This window comes from Pipra filicauda, unplaced genomic scaffold, assembly GCF_003945595.2.
Source record: "Pipra filicauda isolate LSUMZ 115617 unplaced genomic scaffold, ASM394559v2 scaffold80_size11013439_pilon, whole genome shotgun sequence".
NCBI classification, from domain to species: domain Eukaryota; kingdom Metazoa; phylum Chordata; class Aves; order Passeriformes; family Pipridae; genus Pipra; species Pipra filicauda.
This window is the reverse complement of record NW_024104987.1, coordinates 6,689,828-6,710,542: the sequence shown is the minus strand read 5'-3', so window position 1 is coordinate 6,710,542 and position 20,715 is coordinate 6,689,828. Positions and strand designations below refer to the sequence as shown.

Sequence of the window (20,715 nt, the reverse complement as noted above, 5' to 3'; positions counted from 1 at the left end):
GGTGCTTAACCTACAAAACTGGATTTACTCTGACGTGCTCCTCTCCTGCATGGGGGGGAGAGGATTCTTATCCCTCGTGTCCCCTGGGCTGCAGGACCGGCTGCAGGTAGAGCATGGGAAGTAATCGAATTATATTTCCTTGGCAATCCCCAAACCCAGTGGAACTTAATTAGTGCTCCTTTATGGTTGCTGAGGCTTTGGCCAAGCCATGCTGCTGCTGTCCCACCGCCCTTCTCCCCCTCGTGCTGCGAATGTGCCCACTGCGGGATCCCGAAGGGTTTTGGGGGGTGCTATTCGCTTTTCCTCGGTTCCCGGCGGATCCCACCGCTGTTCCCACGCGGGGCTGCCCCGAGGAGCCCCGCCCACCTCATGCATATTCATGTCGCATCATGCATATTCATGTCCCTCCCACGTGTGCCGGAGCCGGGGGCGCTGCCGCCCGCATCGCCCGCGTGTGCCGGGAACCGGGATCGGGATGGGCAGCGCGGCCGGGCCGCTGCGGGTGCTGGTGGACATGGACGGAGTCCTGGCCGACTTCGAGGGCGCGGTGCTGCGGGAATTCCGCGCCCGCTTCCCGGCGGAGCCGCGCGTGGAGCTGGCGGAGCGCAGGGGCTTCTCGGTGCGGGAGCAGTACCGCAGCCTGCGGGAGGACCTGGAGGTGAGTGCGAGCCTCACCCTCCTCACCCGGCCCGGAAACCTCTCCCTGCCCACCCTGGGTGTGCAGAGCTCAGGGTCGGGTCAGTATTTTTTAAACAGCCATGACCCCTTAAATTACCTACAACTTCCTTTGTCCGTGTATAGCTACGTGGAATTCGTTTAAAGAATACTAATTTAAATAATACATAATGTTTGTTTATGTAAAATAGTAACCAAATTCATGCCTACTCCCTATATTTATAATTTTCCTAATTCCAGGAACTTTTGAGCCTCAATAGTTGTTGATTAGACTGTCCCTTGGTGACCAGCAGGAAGGGTGAAGTCTGGGTTCACAGTATTTTTAATTTTGCATTTCGTGCAGCCTTATTTTGTATAGTGATAATTAGTGATTTCTTCCAGGAGGATCACCAGCCCTTTACAGGGAAGTGTGTGCAGGAATTGGCAAAGAGCAATTCTGTCATCAAACTCTTCACTGAACCACGTTCAGCTTGTTCTTTACCCTACTCATGTTCCTGCTCTTGCTGTGCAGCAGGAGTAGTAACTTACCCAAAGCTCCCCGAGTGCTCTGTGAGTGTTAATGTGGCTCCACAGCAGGACAAGAAATATAAATGTTATATATGGGTTTGTACAGCTAATGAAATCCTGTGTCCATATTCCCTCTGCATGCCCTGACAAGCAGAGTGCATGGCAGGTAATGATCAGGAGCAGCATGCAGAAAGCTCTGGAACACCCTACATCCATGCAAACTGTTGCCATTTTTAATGTCTGCTAATGACTGAATGAATATCAGAGAGGTTTGCAAGGCAAAATCAAAAATACTGTGAATCCAGACTTCACCCTTCCCTCTGGTCACTGCAGGACAGTCGAGGACTCTTTACAGAGCCTGGATGCTGATCCAGGCTGTGCCATACACTTTCCCTGAGAGGTTCATTGCTAATTTTAAGGTCCTGTACTGAGCCTGTAGGGTTTTTTTACTGCTAAGAAACGACAATTCATATTGATTTCCCTCCTGTTCCAGGCTCCTGCACCAGGGTGATGGATGGGAATGCTGGGTCCAGTCAGCATTTCCACAGGCTCCAAACTGCCCGAGCTCTAATCAATGACTATTGATGCTCAGAAGTTCCTGGACCTAGGAACCTGTAAATATAGCCAGCAGGCATGAATTTGGTTATTATTTTACATAAACAGACATGATTTATCGTTTAAATTAGTATTCCTTAAGTGAATCCTGTTTAGGTATATATGGACAAAAAAAATGCAGGTAATTAAAGGGGTCTTGAATTTTTATTTGTTCTTATTTTGAAGGTCTACAATCTGATCTATCAAAAAAATTGTGTTTTGTTCTGTTTCTGGCATTCCCATTCCCTCATTTGGTTGGTGCTCATCCTGTTTCTCCCCAGACCTTAGGTGTGGCAATGGAATAACCAGATAACTGGTTTGAGTCCCACGCAGATCAGCAGTGGCAGAAAGCTCTTATCTTGCCTGGCTTCCTAAGGAAATTAGCTTTGTGGAGCTGTGCTGTGGGTCTCCTTCAGTAACCTCTGGAGTTCTGGGCTGCTTTAGCCACAACAATGAAGTTTTTAAGATTTGAAGCTCCTTTGGGTTTTATGTAAAAATCATAAAATAGTTTAAAAATAGAGCCCTTGTTAGTTCTGCCGTGGCTGTACAGGGTGTCTCTGAGGCAGGAGAATCCCTGTGGAAGGTCTCTCCTTGCCCACAGCTGCAGGAAAAGCTTCAGCAGGAACCAGCAGCCCAGACACTGAGGACAGTTTTTCCATCCTGTGCCGGGGGGTCTGTGAGGCCTCATGTCCGTGCAGGGAAACTGAGTCTGCAGTTTGTCAGTGCTGAAAGGAGGGGATCAGCAGGACACCAGGGATCAGCTGGACACCAGGCTCTGTGGCAGGTGTCGGCTGTGCCTGTCCATGAACTGCCAGGGTGTGGGATACTCTCATGCCAGGGGGTGGGAAGTGCTGTGCTAATGATTTATGAATCGCCTCTTACTGAGGGGTGTTTATGCTTTGTTGGTGCTGAGCAGCTGCCCCTTGAAACTGGAGCCATTACTTGGGGTTTATTTCTGTTTTGATCATTGATTTCACATTGTAAATCCATTTTATTTAGAAAGACTTTTAATCCATTTTATTTTGTTCAAAACTTTCTTTACTGCTCTTGCCTATCTGCCCCCCTGCGTGTGTAGCCATTTTGATGGGGATTTATCTCCCAAGAGTTTAGGATGTGTTTCCTGGCCCCAGACAGTTTCAAAAAAGGATTCAACACCTCCAGCGGGGGCAAAATTTTCTAGTATTATTTTTAGGTGTCTAGAATTGGTTTTTTAAATGCCAACGGGAAAGCTTAGGGATAGAGGTAGTCACTCCAGTTTTGCATCCAAGTTGTTATCTTGCTAATGGAAGTTAAAAGGAAACCTTCAGCACTGATGGCATGAAAATGAGGAAAGAAAATGGTTTTACTTTCAGTTTCTAATCACTTTTTGTTTCTCGTGGGGGAGGGAAATGGCTTTTGATTCTAAGAGTCATCAAATCGATTTTCTTTTGCCAGCAAAGCCAGACTTTCTTGTGACGTAGTGGAAACTTGCCAGTTTCTGGTGACTTGCTGTAGGATAAAAGAGCTTTCAGGCACAAGCCTTGAGTCTGTAATTCAATCTCCTTGGGAAGAGCTCCAGGGAATTGTTGCTGGGATCAGGGAGGCTTTGCATGGAAACAGAGATCTGGGCAGATCTGATTGCCACTGTCTGCACCCAGAGACTCCTCAGCCTCTTCTGATTTGCGTGTGAAATCAGGCAGTGCTTCCAAATTTCTGGGTGTTGATTTATGAGTATTTGCAGATGATGATAACTGAGTGAGCTCCGGGATCTGGGAGAATGGCTTAATGCCAGCTCCTTCTCATTGCTTCTTAATTGAAATGGTCTTTATGTTGATGTTCCACTGGTGATATAGAGCAAAGAGACCATCAGCTGGACTCTAAAGCTGCCTTGTACAATTTCTGAGCAAAGGCTGCAGCCTGCCTTTGAAGAATACTTAACAAGAATTAAGTTTTCAAAATTGTTCAGTGGCATGGGAACGTATGACTCTAATGCTGGTGGAAAAATGCTGTTTTGACACCTCTGAATTTTACAGTGTGACCCCAGGGAAGGTAAGATTTGTGTGTCTCAGGGTAGAAGAGATACTGGAAGCTGAACCTCTCTGTCTGAGAGTCAAACTTGAGCCTGGAAGTGGCCTCAGCACTGCTGTGGGTCCTTTGCCATGATGGGATGTGTGATAAGGGGGGAGAAAACCCATGGGCTGTGACCCACTCTGAAACACTGATTTAACACAGGCCACTGAACAGTCAACAGAGGGCAATCTTTAAAATTAACTAACCAGAACTGCATTCAAACCAATGAATTTCCTAATAATAAAACGTATGAAAATGTCTTATCAGTAAATTAAAAAAAAAAGGACTAGAAGGACAGTCCTACCTAAAGGCACTGGAATTGCCCTGGAAATACTGCATTTCCTTTTAGGGGTTGTAAATGCCACTGTGCTGTATCATATTAAATACCTTTCTGTACCATTTTTGAGTACTTTAGCCAAAATGGGATAACATTGCTCCTCCAGTAATCTTGTTTCTTTCCTGTTTACACTCACTTAAAAATTATTCTACCTTTAGCACAAACCTCCTTTCCTACTTTCTCACCATTAATGACTTCCCTGATTCATGTGGCATCCCACATGCCTGTATGGAAGGTGGGTTTACACCGAGAGCAGGTGCAGACACAACAGGGATAAAGCCCTTAATCCCCCTGCTCAGCCCATCGTGGGGCCCCATGCCCCGAGCCAGGCGAAGGGAGAGCTGTCCCACAGCACCCCCAAACCCAGCCCAGCTGGGGGTCACGGGGTGCACAGGTCACCCCAGGGAGCCAGAGGTTCCTGGGGAAGCACAGGGATACACCTCTGAACTTCCTGCTGCAGTCTGACACTCTTTGGAGCAGACTTTACCACAGAGGAGCAGCTCCAACCGTGCTGGAGTCGAGGTCTGCTCCTTCAGCAATGGGTGTTTTAGTGAGTGATTGAAAACCACAGAAAGCAGCAAAGACACGGAGCTTTCCCAGTGCTCCCATCCTCACTCTTCCCTCTTGCTGAAGGGATTCACCCCAAATGTGTGGGTGTGCTGACTTGGCCACTGGCACGGTCACCACTTTGCCCTGTTTGCTCCAAAGGAAAAGAGGGATATTGGGCAGTGCTTGTGTCTGCCCAGTTGTCCCTGGTAAATTCCTGAGTCATCAGCAAATCTCAGCCAAGCATGACAGAGGAGCAGAAGCCTCAAACTTGTTCCTTTGGTTTTCACAAGAGTTAGTCCAGAGAGACCTGCTGGGGAGGGGTGAGGAGGGAGCTGTCCCTCTGCCAGAGCTCAGCGATTCCAGCTGCGGGTCAGGGCTGTTTGTGGTGGGAACAAATCCAGGTCAGAGTCAGCTCTGCCTCCTCACTCCGAATGAGCCACCAGGAATGACTTCTTGTGTGCCTGGGTTGGACTTTTCCTGGAACCCAAAAGGTGAGAAATTTTATAATCCACTCTTGGAGGGAAGCATCACCTCTCTCGGCAAAGTGCTGGCCCTTTGCTGGCTGTTACACACGGGATAACTGGAAAACTGCTGGGGCATCTTGGATCAAAGCACAGGCACTGCTGACTGTCCTCTGTCTCTTGCAGGCCAAGGTAGCCAGTGTCTATGAGTCGCCTGGCTTCTTCCTGAGGTTGGATCCAATTCCAGGAGGCCTTGAAGCTATGAAGGAGATGATCCACATGCAGGAGTAAGGACACTCTGCAGCCCTTGTCCATGACCTTACTTTCCCCCCTGACTGCTAACGAAGGCTGTTTTCTTTTCAGCACCCAGGTGTTCATTTGCACGAGTCCCCTCCGGAAATACGAGCACTGCATCGTGGAAAAGGTGGGAGAGAATTTATTTTGCTGGGTTTAATGCTGCTTTTGCAAGGCCTTGCTGGTTCATACCACCAAGACAGAGCCATTCCTTTATTAAGGCAGTGGCTGCTCCGGCTGCCAGGCTTCCCTCAATCCCTGTCTGAGGAACAGCTGCCCAGACACAGAGCAGTAGCTCAGGATGGGGAATCTTGCAGTGCCACGTGCTGCCAGAATTACTATGGAGCTTGTGAGCCCTGAGCTCTTGGAGCTGGGCTTGGGACCAGTTTATCAGGAGGTGATAGCAAAGGAACTGTTGTAGTTCCCTACAAGGAACGGGTATTCCCAGGGGATTCCACGCTGGAGAATCCTCAACCAACAAAACCTTCTGTCTAAATCTGGAGACTGAGATATCCAGCTGCCCCAAAAGAGGCCAATGCTGAGTTGAGGAGGCTGTGGTGTTGGAATTAGTCCTGTTTGCCACTGGCACGAGAATGGAGGGGAGACTTTGGTCACTGGAGTGACTTGGATGGGCACAATCCACGTGCTCTGGGCAAGCAGCCAGTGCTGCTCACAAACTCAACAGTTCAGCATGGCCAGGGCAGTGTTGAGTGAAGGCTGTCACAGGTTAAATCCGTCCTGGGTTGTGGCCAGCCTCCACACGGGGATTCCTAGACAGAGATGTGGGCTTACAGGGGAAAAAATTACTGCACTAGGGCTGACCTGGCACGAGCAATGTGCAAACTGAGACTACAGCTGGATTTTCTCTTACTCCTTGTCTCTGCAGTATAAGTGGGTAGAGAAACATTTGGGGCCCGAGTTTGTGGAGAGGATTATTCTGACCCGAGATAAGACCGTCGTAGCTGCTGACCTGCTGTTCGACGACAAGGACACCATCCAAGGTTTGAACAGCGCTTCCATTGCTGGCTGCTGGCCGGGGAGTCACCCCCAGCTGACTCCACTTTTCCCCCTTTTCCCTCCCCAGGTGCAGAACCGAACCCGAGCTGGGAGCACATCCTGTTCACCTGCTGCCACAACAGGCACGTCCAGCTGCCGGCCCCGCGCCGGCGCCTGCTCTCCTGGGCGGACAATTGGAAGGCCATCCTGGAAAGCAAGCGCAGGCAGTAGTGCAGGAAGGGGATGCTGTGCCCTTCCCAATGCCAGGGAAACCCGTTCCCAGGAGCCAGTGAGCACCATCACCTCGGGGTCAGTTATAATAACGAATGAGCTGCCACTGCCAGACTTGGTACAGAGCTGACTCTCTCCACGTTTCTGGAAGATTCCTCTGCACTCAGTTAACCTCTGTAGCATTTTGGATGTTTGCTGTTTGGAGAAGAGAAACTATAAAACACAAGCAGCTGTGGGTTGGTTGGATTTTTGTGTGTGTGTGTTTAACCTCGCTCCTGTTTGGTTTGTGCTGTCCGGGGGTGGAGAGGAGGAAAAAAGAGGAAGAAGGAAAGCTCTTGAAACTTGAGCAGACACAGTGTGGGTGTCTGTCAGGGGGCACTGGGCTCAACAGCCAAACCTTCTAAATTTTATGTATTTAGCCACCCTGGCTTTTGGGTTTTCTCTTGCCTCATTGGCTGATCATGAAAGGAGACCAAGCTGGCCTCGATTTCTGGCCCATGTGCTTGAGTAAGAGTGGGCAAAGGCTGCAAGTGCTGCAGAGAAATGTTTATGAGCTCATACAGAACTGATTACACAGCATTCAAGTTAATGTTTTATTAAGAGAAGGTTTTACAAGACAGCAGCTCTCATGAGCCAGACTGCTGTGAGCCATTTTTTTTTTTTAAATCTTCACCTTCCTCATCGGTGGTAATGAAAGAAAAACAACTTTCCACTTCTTGATTTAAAGGATAGTTACAGCCTGCCCTGTGCATTGACTCAGGAGCCAGGTGCCTATGCCACGATGAGAGGGTGGCATAACTAGTTCCACAGGGATGTAGAAAGATTGTGAACTGCCAGGGCAGGAAAACTCCTTCTTTCTCTGCAGGAGGAATAAATTTCTGTGACATTTTGAAGTCATTTGAGTTGACACTACGTGTCAGTTGTCATTGACACTGAAGGGGAGAGCTGCAGCAAAATCAGCCAGGAACTGGAGGGGATGTAAGCTGCTCAATAAGCCAAGCAGAAACCCCCTAACTGCTGGGAAGGGTTATTTGTGCAAGCTGGCTGCTGGGTTGCACTTGGCAAACTGCTCTCCAACAGCCATAACCTGCTTTATCTTAAATATTTGCTGGCAGTTTTAGCTGCATGCTCGGTCCAGCTGCCATGGTAGTGCTGCACCATCATCTTTGTTAACTAAACCCCAGTGCTGGTAGGACCAGCTTCCCTCTTTCCCCATTTTTTGACACGCTCTTGACCTGCTGAGCAGAAAGTGAGAACAGAGGGCAGTTTCCCTCTCAAACAGCTTCAGTCCTTGGGGAGGGGGATCCCCACTGCTGTGTGTTTGCTGAGATTCCTGGCCTCCTCCACCTGAGGAGGGGAGCAGTAATCCTCCAGGAAGAGGGTTGCCAGGTTGCTGAGCCGTTTGTTGGCCGAGAGGGAGAAGCGGAGCATGCACTCCACCACGGGCAAGGCCGTGGTCTGGTGCCGTGACTGCGGCGTCGTGAGGAACATCAGCGTGGTGACAGCTGACACCACAGTCTCCTCGTTGGGGCTGGACAGGCAGTTGATGATGGCCTCCACCCCGTTGGCCTCCAGGATGTACTCTTTGTTAGTTTTATCCAGGCACAGGTTACAAAGACCACCTGAAACGGCAAAAGAAAGTGTCTGACAAGGCAAACTCTCCACACCCTGGTCTTTGTCGCAATCAGATTCAAATTTAAGCTCGTCCTGTCTCTAACACAGAAGTAAGTATTGAGATTTTCTGTGAGGTTTGGATGGAAAATTCTTCACAGTTCCCTATGCCGTGTTTTGTTGATGCTTTCCAGAGATTTTCCACCAGCACATTCCTCCTCCTGTGTGTCATTAGAGGGCACTGTTACTGCTGCACATAACTGCTTCCACAGAATGATTCCAGGATCGCTTATCCCTAACTGAGGATACCAGCCAGCAATTTACTGCACGTGTTTTAGAAAACCGGAGAATGGACATAACAGTGTTAGGCAAGAGGCACAGAATGTTTGAACTTGAAACTCTGAGAAGCCACAAACCTTAACAATCAAGTATATTTATTATCATCTCATAGAATCCCTCACAGGATCTGGCCCCTTATCTTATGTTCAGACCATAAAAAATAAAGCATAAAAAGATCATAAGAAGACCATAAAAAGATAAGGCAGTTTCTCAGAGAATTTATTAAAAAGTGTCAAGTAAATATTCTAGAAGACCAGCTGTCAATAGCAGAATGGTAACAATGGACCTGTACAATATACCTGGCTAAATTTATGTATTAATTATTGCTTCTCTATAGGAGAGATTTTAGAAAAAAAGTCAATCAGGTAGTGTTTACTTATGGTCTGGGAAAAAAAACCAACCAACCAAAATCCTTTCCAGAAAGTGCCTTCATTAAGCTCTATCAGGACAGGGGGGGACATGCCTGCCTCTGACTTCTCTCCCTATTCCACACGTTCTGGACTAAATGAGGTTTTATCAGCACAGTGTGGGTCTATCTTTGGAGCCCGATTGCTGATCCATTTTGCGGGGGGGGGGGATTAACCACCAAACCAGGTGTGGGACCTGGTGTCCCCGGACCTGCCAGGCAGGTGCCAGCTGAGGGTGTTCGGGGCAGCCCTTACCAACGGCAAACTCCACGAGGGTCTCGTTGTCCTCGGTGAGCATATCCAGGAACAGATCCAGCACCTGGAGCTGCCGCAGGTACTCGTAGTTTTTGGGATCGTAGGCGAAGTTGGCCAGGTTCGCCAGCACCTGCTCCTTGGCCTCTGCAAGGGAGAAGCGTCAGGTGTGTGAGGAAACACTCAACATGAGAGGAGTGAGCGATCAGCGGTGTTTGTTACCTGGGCTGTCCGTCACCTGAAATTCGGTGACAAGCGCCTGCAGGTACTCCAGCCGCCCCAGCTCCATCGCGGGCCCGCCTGTGGGACACCTCGATGGGCTCCCCGTTCCCCTGGAACCCCGGGCAGTGCTGATCACGGACAGCTCAGGGACCGGGTGTGCCGTGGGATGAAGACAAACCGGCCGCTTCACAGCGGCGAAGAAACACCACCAGCCGCCATTTTGTGGGCGTGACACGGCGCGAGCGTCTCCCTCAGGCGGGGCGGGGGCGGCCGCCATTTTGTGGGCGGGCGGGGCGGCTCCCGTTCCCTTCGGGTGTGTGGGGGTGCGGCTCCTCCTCCCCTAGGTATAAATTAATAACATATATAGTATACGATATATACAAATATATATAAATATATAAGTATACATAAATGTATAAAAATGAATGACGCTGTGTCGTGGTGTTTGTGTTTTGTTACACGGCAAAGCTTTGCTCTGGAAAGGAGCTGACCCTTCCTCACTGCCCAGTGAGATAAATTACCTGGGAAAAAAAAATGAGGCAAAGCCAGGGAGTGAATTAAACCAGCAGCAGGTGATCCCACCCTGGTTTACAGCGGGCACAGAGCAGAGCAATTCCCTGGTTCTGAACTCACACAGCTCAGTGGAACCGCCGGGACTTTACGTGTTGCAACTGGGTCCAGGTGTGATTCATGTTCTGTAAATATATATGGTAAGAGTTAAAAAACATCATAAACCTGGGAGGGGGTGTGGGGGTTTGGACTTCGCAAAAATTTGCATTGCTTTTACTGAAGCAATTACACGCACAGAGGTTCTGCTGTGGATAAGGAAGGAACAGGCTGTGAGTACGTGTTGTCTTTTTTTGTTATCTCGAGTGTGATTGGTTTTCACATACAGCAAATTGAACGTGGACCGATCCACCAAATTCATGGCACCAGTGACAAGAGTGCTGGACTGACAAACCTCTCCTACCACACAGCTGGGGGCACAAAATATCTGCCTGTGACCACATTAAATAGAAGGATGAGCAAAGAAGCTGCACTGAATGCAGCTATGCTAAATATTTTAACGTGGTAACGGCATGGGAAGACAGAGAAAGTGAAAGGAAAGTCATTTATTTTTACCTGGTACAAAAGTTTAAGGCAGGCCTGTGCTAGCAGCTTCAGCTCTTAGCATAATTATCAACTGAAGTCATTATCTATTTATATGTATATAGACATCTATATATTCGTAAATATATCTGTATATTTGAGTATACATATATATATGAAAATTGTCAGCAAGGGTGCTACAGACCATGTCTATATTAGAATGTTTTGCTACTGTAGTAACAAATCTCTTTTAATGTGTACCTTTTTAAGTGGTAAGTGTTGACATACTTTAAAGCCACATCTGTCATTAAGTAGAAAGTGAACGAGTAATGTGAGAAAGCAGGAGCAGAGAAAGCACAGGGGAGCCAGTCAATACAAACAGAGCAATACTGGGATTGACTAATAAGAGGGGGGAAACTGTGTTTAAAGAGGTAAAATGCTATTACTTCTGTTTATAAGTACTACATTTACTCACTCAGTGTTGGCTGTATAGTTTAATGGTCTGAATGCTCCAAGCACTTGCTGTTTGCTGGAGTAGTTTGCACAGTGTGGACTGATATAGCCTGGGTAGATAGCACACCAAATCCAGAATTCAGGGAATTTTCATCTATTAGTTGTTTCTTTTCTTACAGCTACGAGCCAGGTCTGCAAACAGCAAGCCAAGCTCTTAAATCAAGTGATTTTGCACTTCTGAGGTTTTTTAAGGTGTGTAAGTTTACTGTGACTTTTATTTGGTTTTGGGTTTTTTTTATATTAAATATTAATAAATAATATCCACATTTAATGCAAATATTAATATTTTCCACCTATTACATTGGCAGAGTATCTAAGGCTTTTAAGGATCGCCATCTTCCAACTGTGAATTTCCTGGTGAATGTTTCATTTCAGTGAGAAAAGGTGCTTCTTGAACTTTTGTTTTCTCTGCTATGGCAGCTCAGACATCTTAACTCACCCGTGGAAACACAGCCTAAAAAGTTACCTCTTCTCTGTGCAGGATTTGGTTCCAACCTCTGGGTTGTGGATTACTTCTAAAGGGTCTGTGGAAAGTAATGAGGTGAGACAGCCCTGTTTTCAGACAGCTTAAATTCTGTAAGGCTGTTAGAAAGGTTGTATCAGCAAGTTGAGAAACCATAAAAATTTAAGAATTACACACAGAAAAGATATCAATCTGTTCAGCTGCTTAGCTGTTTATTTGCAATAGCTAGAAGAGATCTGGGACTTGATCCTTCTTCATTGCTTTTTGGGAGGGAGAAAGCCCCATCATTTTCCTAGGAATGTACAACAGTCTGTTTTGGCAAGTTGAGAAGCACCAGTCCCTGCTTACTTTGTAGCTATGGACCATGTAAGCATCACATAATTTAATAAACACACTTGATGAGAGATTAGATATGTATATCTCCCACTAATTATCTTATTTAAGTATAGGTTTGATCAGGAAATACAAAGTCTACTGGTTCTGTAATCCTAGGGCGAAGATACTGAACTGTGGAAGTAGAAATCCTTCTGAAGGGCTGGTACCTCCTCTGTGTAAGGCCAGCTGTGAAGCCATTGTAGTCTCTGAAGATCTTGGAGTCAGTTTTCCAGTGGTTCAATTCAGGTTTTTGGTTGGTTGGCTTGTTTTGTCTGGGGAGGTTTAAAGAAAACTGTGGGTTTGTCGGTAGGAATTTGATATGGCAGTTCTTAGAGAGGCACTGCAGTTGAGTTTGGTATAACAGGTCTCAAGGTAAGCACTGTAGTTCAGTTGAAAGTTGTTCGTTTTTCCATTTCACTCCCATTTTCTGCGTCCATCTTTCTGACGGTTATAATGTGTTGGGTAATTTTCACCTGCCGTGTTTTGTGAGCTCTTACCTGCTTCTGTCGGATCAGGAATTATACAGAATATGAACAATTTGCACCTCAAGCTGATGCTGAGGCTGATGCAGCCACCACACGAGCAGTGAGAAGCCTACCTCCTGGGAATGTAGCAGGAAAAGCCACTTGCAGGTCAAGGCTGTAAGGAAAGCAAAGTCAGCAACACTGCCTTTCCTTGGTATACCTTCCCCCACAGATTTCTTTGTAAGTTCTGCTTGTGATTAGAAGAAATAAAAGTTATGCTTGTACAAAGTTCTCTAAAATGAGCGTGCTGGTGCAATTAAGTCAGAATCTAAGACTAAAGAGCTGAATTCATTTCCACAGTTGCTTGGAATTTGGCCCTATGAAAGGAGGCATACAGTTATGCTTAGGTATGGTAACACCTTTGCTCTCTCCCCCAAATGGGTTCCAGGTAATGCTGAAGTGTGTTTACACAAGCCATGAATCCTCTTTTATGATATATCAAGAAGCACTTGAGATATCACTAGTTATATAAAGCAGGCACTCCAAGTTTTGGTGTTTTTTTTTCTTTTTGATGCTCTAGAGTTGAACCTTTCAGGCTTTGAAACTGGTCTTGGCATGAAGAATTCGTGTATATACCTTGTAGGAAAAAATAATTGGTCTTTCTAGAGACTTGTCTGAGTTCTGCAACCCATGCAGCTGCTTTCAGATAATATTTAGAGATGTGGAAAATAATTACACTCTTCCTGTAGAAAGTGTCTTGCCACCTGCAGCATAGGAAGCAACCAAGATGCTTGTGCAGCAAAATTACAAGTGAAAGAACTACTCTTATGCATAGCCATTAATCCATGTTGTCCAGCACTTCCAATGATTTCTTAAAGGTAGTGACTTAACCCAATTGAACTGACACAGCTTTTTGTCTCCTTCTGTGGCTGTTGTCCCATGGTTTGCTTTAGGAGAGCACAGATCTCTCTGTCCTTCATCTCCTTGGCTGGTGCTGGGTTTGGGGCTCATCCCATGGTCTGGATGCTTCTCTTGGAGTCTGACATGGCCCCTGGGAGTAGAAGTGCAGAAGGAAGATGACATTTGTGGAAAGCAGACTTTTTTTTCTCATATGCCATCAGTGCTGGGCCATGTGTAGCTTTGTACAGACCACATCATTGTGTTGCTCTTTTCTTCCCTTCTTTTCTTTATTTTCATATGCTTGTGACGTACACAACTGCTGGAGGGGGTTGACTTTCAGCCTGTGGATCACTTGGCTTTTTGCTGTATGGATATCTGGAGGGATTACTCAAAGGTACTTTGGAAGCCTCTCTCAATTTGTTTTTTTTTTCCAGAGCACAGAAGCTGAGCCCCATAAATAATGCAGCAGATATCAGAAAGAAGCTCGAGGTGTGGAAGACGTAGAGGAAATCACCGGTTATGTCTACCAGGAGACCTGAAATAGAAGCCAAAGAGAAGATGCACACTAAAGGCATAAATTGACACGAATGTTAAACCTAAATAATTCAGTAAATTGCCATACACAAAAGGTAAGCATTCTCTGATGGGTTCTCTTCTCTAAATTCTAGGTGTTGGTTGGTTTGGTTTTTTTTTTTGTAGTTACCATTCAGGTAATGTTTCTGCTTCTGTTGAAAGTATTTCTCAATACACACAGAAATCAGAAAAGAAAGGAAATTTTAATTTTCCCCCAAAACTGCTGATTCATTTAGTTTACCCAGTAGAGAACCCCTGTGCCACTGCCACTGTGCCAGCTTTTTCCTGGCAAAGGTTCTCTCACCTGTGAGTGGGGGCCCGATGAGGACAGTGATGCTCTCCACGATGGTGAAGAGCCCTAGAGCACTGGAGAACCTGTCCATCTCCACCACATCCATCAGCACCTGGAAGGTGAGTGACCCCACCCCGCTCATGGAGATGCTGAGGATGACGCAGTAGAGGATGAGGACTCTGAACTCGGCTGATATGATGCAGATGAAGTTGCTCAGCCCGCAGAGGAGCGCGGCCAGGCTGAACAGGTAGATGCGCCTCCCTGTGAACACCCTGTGCCCCGAGAGCAGCCCTGTGAGAGGGCGGATGAAGATGTTGATGAACCCGATGACAGAGATAAGAAGAGCTGCCCTGCCTTCCTCCACCCCATTGTGGATGGCATAAGGCACAAGGTAGATGTGGGGCAGTGCAAACCCCATCATCATCCAGGCCACTCCAATAGTGTAAATCTGGTAACGTTTGTTTTGGCAGAAGATGTCAAAAGCCAGGTACTTCTGCAGCACCTGGAAACATGTTGTCCTTCTGGCGTGCTGCTGGAGTGCAGGGTGGGGAGGAGACACTCCGTTGGACAGCTGTGCCTCCTCTGCTTTGCTGCCTGGCTCCTCTCCAGGCTCGGGTGGCTGTGGAAGTGAGCCGATGGGTCTCATGATGGCTCCACAGACACAGCAGTTCAGGAGTATTCCTCCAAAGATGACAAAGGTGTTTCTCCAGCCCATCTCTTCCAGCAGGTACTGAGACAGCAGCGGCCACAGGGTGAAGCCGAGGGAGACGCCGGTGGAGGCCATGGCGTTGGCCAGCGTTCGCCACCGCACAAAGTAGTAGCCCAGCGCAGTCACCCCTGCCTGGAAGCTGAAACACGACCCCAGACCTAAGGGTGAGAATAAAGGAGTAAGTGACCATATGTGATCCCTCTGTGTTGTCTTAAAGGGTGAAAACAGCACAAACTCAGGGTGTACCGACAGGTGATTTCATCTGCTACTGAAGCATCTCCTCACCTGCCAGGCTCCACAGCCCCCAGGGGTTGATTAATACTCAGAAACCCACACTAGGAATGGAGAAGGATGTGTATAAATTAAACTACTTGTGTTCTTGGGTATAGTAAATATACTGATCTAAACTGACATTTGTCTGGGGCACGTTGCCATTCCTAAAGTTGTTATGGAATTGTTCATTAAATACTTGGTTTTTATACCACATGTAACAAGCAGTGCTGCTTTCCTGACACTTTCATCAGGGCTCAGGGAGTTGCTTGTTTTTCTTTCTATGCAGTGGCCACAGCATAGCTTGCAAGATCCAGCAGGATGGGTCCCAAAGTAAGGAATTAATCTCTTTGTGTTATTAAAAACCAAGAGTTGAACGTCAGTCACACAGGAGAAATATTTGGAAAGGAAAAGTTCCCATCTGTTACTTCTGTTCAAAACCAACATGGTCTTTTGTTAGAAAAAGTTGTCTCCACATTTCCCCAGATTGGGAGTGGTGAAATATAAACCCAGGGAAACTGGGAAGGACATTATCCCAACACATTATGTTCCAAGATTGAAAAAAAAACCCCAACAAAAAAATCCTGCTTTATTGAAAGACAAAAGGCCAAGAAGCAACTAAAAGGAACAGATATCTTTGCTCTCCATTTTGCCCTCTGGAGACCTATAGCTTTTTCCAGAGAGAAGCATTTCACGGTGAGCTTGGATGAGTGTGTTAAAGGGGTGTGAAGGCCAAGTCTAGTGGCTGTAGGATTCCTGCTGCACTGGGGGATGTTGCATTCTCCTTTTTCCCAGCTGAATGGAAAAACGTGAGCACTTAGTCAGGACCCTCCCCATTCCCCTTCTCCCCATCAAGCACACAGCTGGGTTTTCCTGCTGCTCTCTGGCACGTACCGGTGATGAGCCCAACTGTGAGGTAGAGCTGGCTGATGGACTTGCAGAAGGAGCTGGACACCATTCCCAGCCCGCTGAGCAGCCCCCCCAGCATCACTGCAAACCTGCAGCCAAACCGCTTCACCAGGATGCTGCAGAGGGGCCCTGGAAGCAGGGAAGAAAAAAGGGAATCGGTCAGGGAGGAAGGAAATGTTTTGTACCTGCTGGATTGCTGCAATTGTCAAACGACTTAGTCTAGAGACCCTGAGGGCTGTCCTAGAAGCTTTATGTAGTTGGGGGAGCCAGGAAATAAAAATACACTGCCTGATCCTCACAAGTGCTTGGTCAACTTGTTAGCTGAGGGAAAGGCTCCTGAGATCTGCTGGGATTTTGGCCATCAAGTAGGATGTGATGGATTTTCATTAAAACCCTTGGAAATGGACTTTTCTGAATTCTGGGAGATTGTGGTAAATAACTGGTTTGTTAATGAAATTAGGCAGCCTTCATTTTGGGGTAGGGAAAGATGAGTTCAGACCTGCAGACCGTCAATGGGAAGAATGTGCTTCTCTCTGTATGTTCTGGCAGAAGAGGATTTGAAGGTAGAGTTTCTTTTCCTGTTCCTTTGAGGATCCTCAAGATTTTCCATGTATTTTTTCCCCCCAATTCTGAACACTTAAGGTTATATAAGCAAATGCAAAATGACTGTAAGCTGCAGAATTAGGAGTCAGTTAGTGCAGAGAAAATAACCTGTGGCATATTTGTGACCTAAAATGATATCTGGTTTGAAATAAAATCCATACAGTCAAATGAACAGTGGAACATTATTCAAATTAGGAGTGCAGCTGTCTGTATTTCGATCTGCTTGGGAGATTTTCACCTCAGACTTTGCTGGCCTTTGAAAAAGTGTTCTGCAAACGTGACTGGATTATTTTTCCTCCTGCTGAAGACATTAGGGATGGTACTGCTGTTTAACCAACCCAAGTAGCCAGAAGGCATAAATTAAAACTCCAAAATAATGAGATTGGCTCTAAAAACCATAAGGGTTTTTCATTATTTGTTCCTGATAACTTGCTGTCTGTGTTTTAAATGTTATTTCTCACTTGCCTGGGGCTTTTGTGCTTTTCTTTGCAGAAATAATATCAACAAAAGTGCTGCATTTGTATGAGTGAGTCCAGAAAGTTCCGTGTGCATGAATATCCAGGAGCAGGAACCTGTAAGGGCCTGAAATCCACTTTTGGAGGCAGATGTAGGATCCTGAGCTCTCTCAAATGATTTTATAGCAAAATTATCGTTAATGGCTTTTACTTAGGAAGGTAGCACAGGTAATGAGATATGTTTGACTGACGTACGAGCTATTATTTGTGCTATGCCCTTCTCTGTTTCCTTCCATAGCGCTGTGGAGCTGCAGCCAGCTCTCCTGCATGGAATCTTCTCCCCGCACTGACCGCCCCGAGAACAGGCTGCTCTGACCATTTCCCTCCCTCTTTACCAATTTTTGCAGCAAATATTTTTTCCCCCTTTGGTTCCTCTGAATTAAAAAGAATAAAGGCAAAGAAAAGAGAGAATCTCCTCTAAGAGAACACTGGTGACAGCAGGGTGCAATTCTGGGAAAGGTTTAAGTGCTGAGATGATGGCTGTAACCAGAGAACCTGAATCAAAAGGAGCCTGGCTCACTGCAAAGGAGATCAGAAGTTGCAGCAAAAGCCATACGTGTTTGGCCTGAGACGGGGGCTTTGGTCTGTTTATTTTGTTGTTTAGTTTCCTTCCTGGTTTATGGTCATGTTACTGCTGCCTTGTGCTACTGGGGAACAAGAACAAGCACCTCTGGGCTGTAACAGCCTGCAAGAGGAGAGATAACTGGCAAGGAAAGTACAACCCTCTGGCTGTGCCCTGACACAATCTACTGTAAATATCATTAACATGAGGATATTCTTTTCTTGCCTAATTTGTAACTTTTGGATCAATTAATTGGCTGTATTTATATCAGCTTTTATTGTGGTTCCAGCTTCCTACACAACAATTACTTCATTAAAGATGATTGGATAATTGATACTTTCTTGTGGATACTGCCAGAGTTCTCCCTCCTGGATACGTTGGGACCAAGTTGCTTCTGAGACCATTTCCTAAAGCCAGCAGGTCCCAATTGGATCCTTCCCACTAACCACAGCAGGACCACAGGGGATGGAAGGCAGCACAGGGAATGCCCACATGCTTTGGAATTTGAAGCCCCAAGGACACTGCTCTATTTCTGCTGATTTGCAGTGATGATTCTTCCCCTTCTTGCTTTCCCCGCGGTCTCTTTCCAGCTGCACCTTGATATTCTGGACCCAATTGTTCCTGCTAAGGTGCAAACTCTCAATTCCATGCCAGGTGGCTCTCAGCCAAGTCCTGCACAGGAGAGACTGAACCTGCCACAGCCTTCACATCAGTGTGACCCTGAGTCCTGGTTTTCTTTTTTTATATATATATTGTAGTGTCAACTTTCACCAGCATTGGAAGGGAGCAGGTGTGAACTCAAGGAGCAGCTTGGATACATGGCCAACACTGGGTACTTTGCTTCTTTTGCCTGGTGGGGTTTGGGTCATCTGTTTATCAAATGAGCACAGGAGTTGCACACAGAGGGGCCACCGAAACACGGACCACTCCTTGGGAAGCCCTCGAGCTGCTGGGGATTTGTTTTTCTCCTCTGTGCAGAAGTAGAAGAGAATCCCCCCATCTGTGTGTGCAGTTGGGGACCACCGTCCTGTGCTGCTCCCTCATTTTCTTTGTGGAGGGGGAAAAAACAATGATTGCCTCCACTATCCACATACCACAACCGCCCTCCACCCAGAGGGTGCCGCCTGACCCAGATTCTACACCGATCCAGCCCTGCTCTTGTCCACCCTGCGTGGGTGTGAGCTCCATGACACCGCCCAAGGAGCTGCTTTTAAGCCTCTGCCTCAGCTGGCAACTTGGAGGAGCTTGGCTTTTGGCCTCTCTCCAGCTCCAAAGAACACAGTTGTCATGTGGCACTTGGAAGGAGGTGTGCTCTTGTGGACAGAGGATGAACCAAGAAAGCACCCAAGCTCCAGCACTACATGCCAGCTTTATTCAAGGAGCTGTGGGAAACAACTTTCTGTTATTGCTGGTCTGGAAAAGCTGGGCTTGAAAAAGGGATTCATTTTCTTTGACAAAGGGTTTTGGTTGACTCTGAGAGTGACAGAAGGGTATCTGTGGGCACTTAGCTTTGGACTGCGGGATCCAAGTGGCTGGGAGATGCTGTGCGCTGCCAACCAGTCAATCTGCTCAACCTCCCAGTCCCTTCTACTGCCCACCTAATGAAATGTTAGAAGTGTCCTCGTTACATCCCCCCACCAGCAGCAAAAGGGCAGGAGGAGGAGGAGGCCGTTCCCTGCGTTACTCACCCCCTCCGTGCAGCACAGCCACCATGATGGACGAGAACCACGATGTCTCGCTGTTGCTGGCATGGAACTCGTGCTGGAGGTCCGTGAAGAAGACCCCAAAGCAGGAGGAGAAGCCCAGTGTCAGCGCCTGCAGCACCACTGCAGCCAGCAGGACCATCCATGCCCATCCCTGGTCCTGGGGCTTGGCAGCGCCACGTCCTGCTGCTCCTCCTCGGGACATGACAGCTCCCTCCTCCTCCAAGCCAGCCTTCTGGGGAAGGGAGTGCAGCTACCGTGCAACCCTCAGCCCAGCAAAAGGGCCTTCAGGGAAGAACTGATGGTGTTCCTGAGGCTCAGAGCACCGGTGTGTCCCACACCTTTTCCAGCTGACACTCTAGATTTCTTGCTCTGCATTTCTTCCAGCACCTCCCTTCCTTCTCGCTACAGGATCCTGGCACCAGATTGCTTAAGGAACAGCTGCCTTTTCCTTTTATATTTCACCAGACTGTGACCACAGCCAGGTAGAGGACAGGACCACACCTCCTCTGAGGTATGAATTGGCTTTGCTGCGTTCCGCCCTTATTTTCCCTTTCACCTGCTTTCATCATACGGAGTCCCCTTGCTGGCAATTGCTAAGGTCACTCATTCCCCATGCCGAGAAGAGGAGGAAACTGCAAATGCCAAGAAAAATAGAAACATATAAAGGTTGCGTGTCACAGCAGAGGTCAGTGTGAACCTTTCAGGAAAACTTTATCTACTTACAAAGTGCTAGTGGTGCAAAAACATTTTGAAGCCATTAACTAATTAGCATCCAGTGATGGCAGATAGGCTTTTGCTTTACCTCTGCTTAGGTCTAGAACTTCTTCTGAGAGATCCCAGTTTTGATTTCTCTGAGCCTGGCAGCACAAAACGTATTGCAATAGCATTCCCCATCCTCTCCACATGAATAAACATGCACAAAATAATAATCTCTGGCAGCTGGATGAGCTCAGAAAAAGTGCCCGTAAGGTCACTGCACAGCGCAATATTTATTTAGCACTCAAAATGTGGTTTTTTTCCCCTGAAACAACAGCTACATTTAGGTCTTGTGTGCAGCTTTAAGGATGAATAATAGTTTGATTTTGCTCATTATTTCAAATATGCCATGGTGGCAGAAAGTTAGTTTCATACCTCAGGCTGAGACCAGAATTGGTCAAACGAAGGGCAGCGCTGCGTGGCTGCCGCTCATCCCCGCTCAGCTCGTGGCCCACGGTCAGACACTTCTGCTTCAGTAGCGACTAAAAGCTT

The 20,715-nt window shown here is 47.1% G+C and overlaps 3 protein-coding genes and 1 long non-coding RNA gene across 5 annotated transcripts; 2 read left to right on the top strand and 2 right to left on the bottom strand.

Annotated features, from left to right (window-relative positions):
• Window positions 1–23: 23 nt before the first annotated feature.
• Window positions 24–6,939, top strand: NT5C (5', 3'-nucleotidase, cytosolic). Its single transcript, XM_027749586.2, has 5 exons — window positions 24–658; window positions 5,359–5,459; window positions 5,536–5,596; window positions 6,353–6,467; window positions 6,551–6,939. Exons 1-5 carry the CDS (start codon window positions 209–211, stop codon window positions 6,691–6,693), a joined length of 870 nt encoding a protein of 289 aa, XP_027605387.2. The 5' UTR covers window positions 24–208; the 3' UTR covers window positions 6,694–6,939.
• A 333-nt stretch (window positions 6,940–7,272) lies between these two features.
• ARMC7 (armadillo repeat containing 7) lies at window positions 7,273–9,801 on the bottom strand. 2 transcript variants are annotated; one of them, XM_027749582.2, is made up of 3 exons: window positions 9,525–9,801; window positions 9,306–9,449; window positions 7,273–8,315 (listed from the first exon to the last, which is right to left on the bottom strand). In XM_027749582.2, exons 1-3 carry the CDS (start codon window positions 9,799–9,801, stop codon window positions 7,978–7,980), a joined length of 759 nt encoding a protein of 252 aa, XP_027605383.1. In that variant the 3' UTR covers window positions 7,273–7,977. The 2 variants fall into 2 exon arrangements, with proteins under 2 accessions (XP_027605383.1, XP_027605384.1); XM_027749583.2 differs by having other exon boundaries at window positions 9,541–9,622.
• LOC114003053 lies at window positions 9,279–15,093 on the top strand. The gene is made up of 4 exons (XR_005566824.1): window positions 9,279–9,384; window positions 11,246–11,318; window positions 13,763–13,957; window positions 14,921–15,093. It is a non-coding gene; the product is annotated as an uncharacterized LOC114003053 (long non-coding RNA).
• On the bottom strand, window positions 11,785–20,361 carry SLC16A5 (solute carrier family 16 member 5). The gene is given in 6 exon segments (XM_027749580.2): window positions 11,785–13,863; window positions 14,206–15,060; window positions 16,067–16,210; window positions 19,450–19,686; window positions 19,689–19,762; window positions 20,270–20,361. Coding segments are annotated over 6 exon segments (1,644 nt in total). The 3' UTR covers window positions 11,785–13,621.
• Window positions 20,362–20,715: the final 354 nt, after the last annotated feature.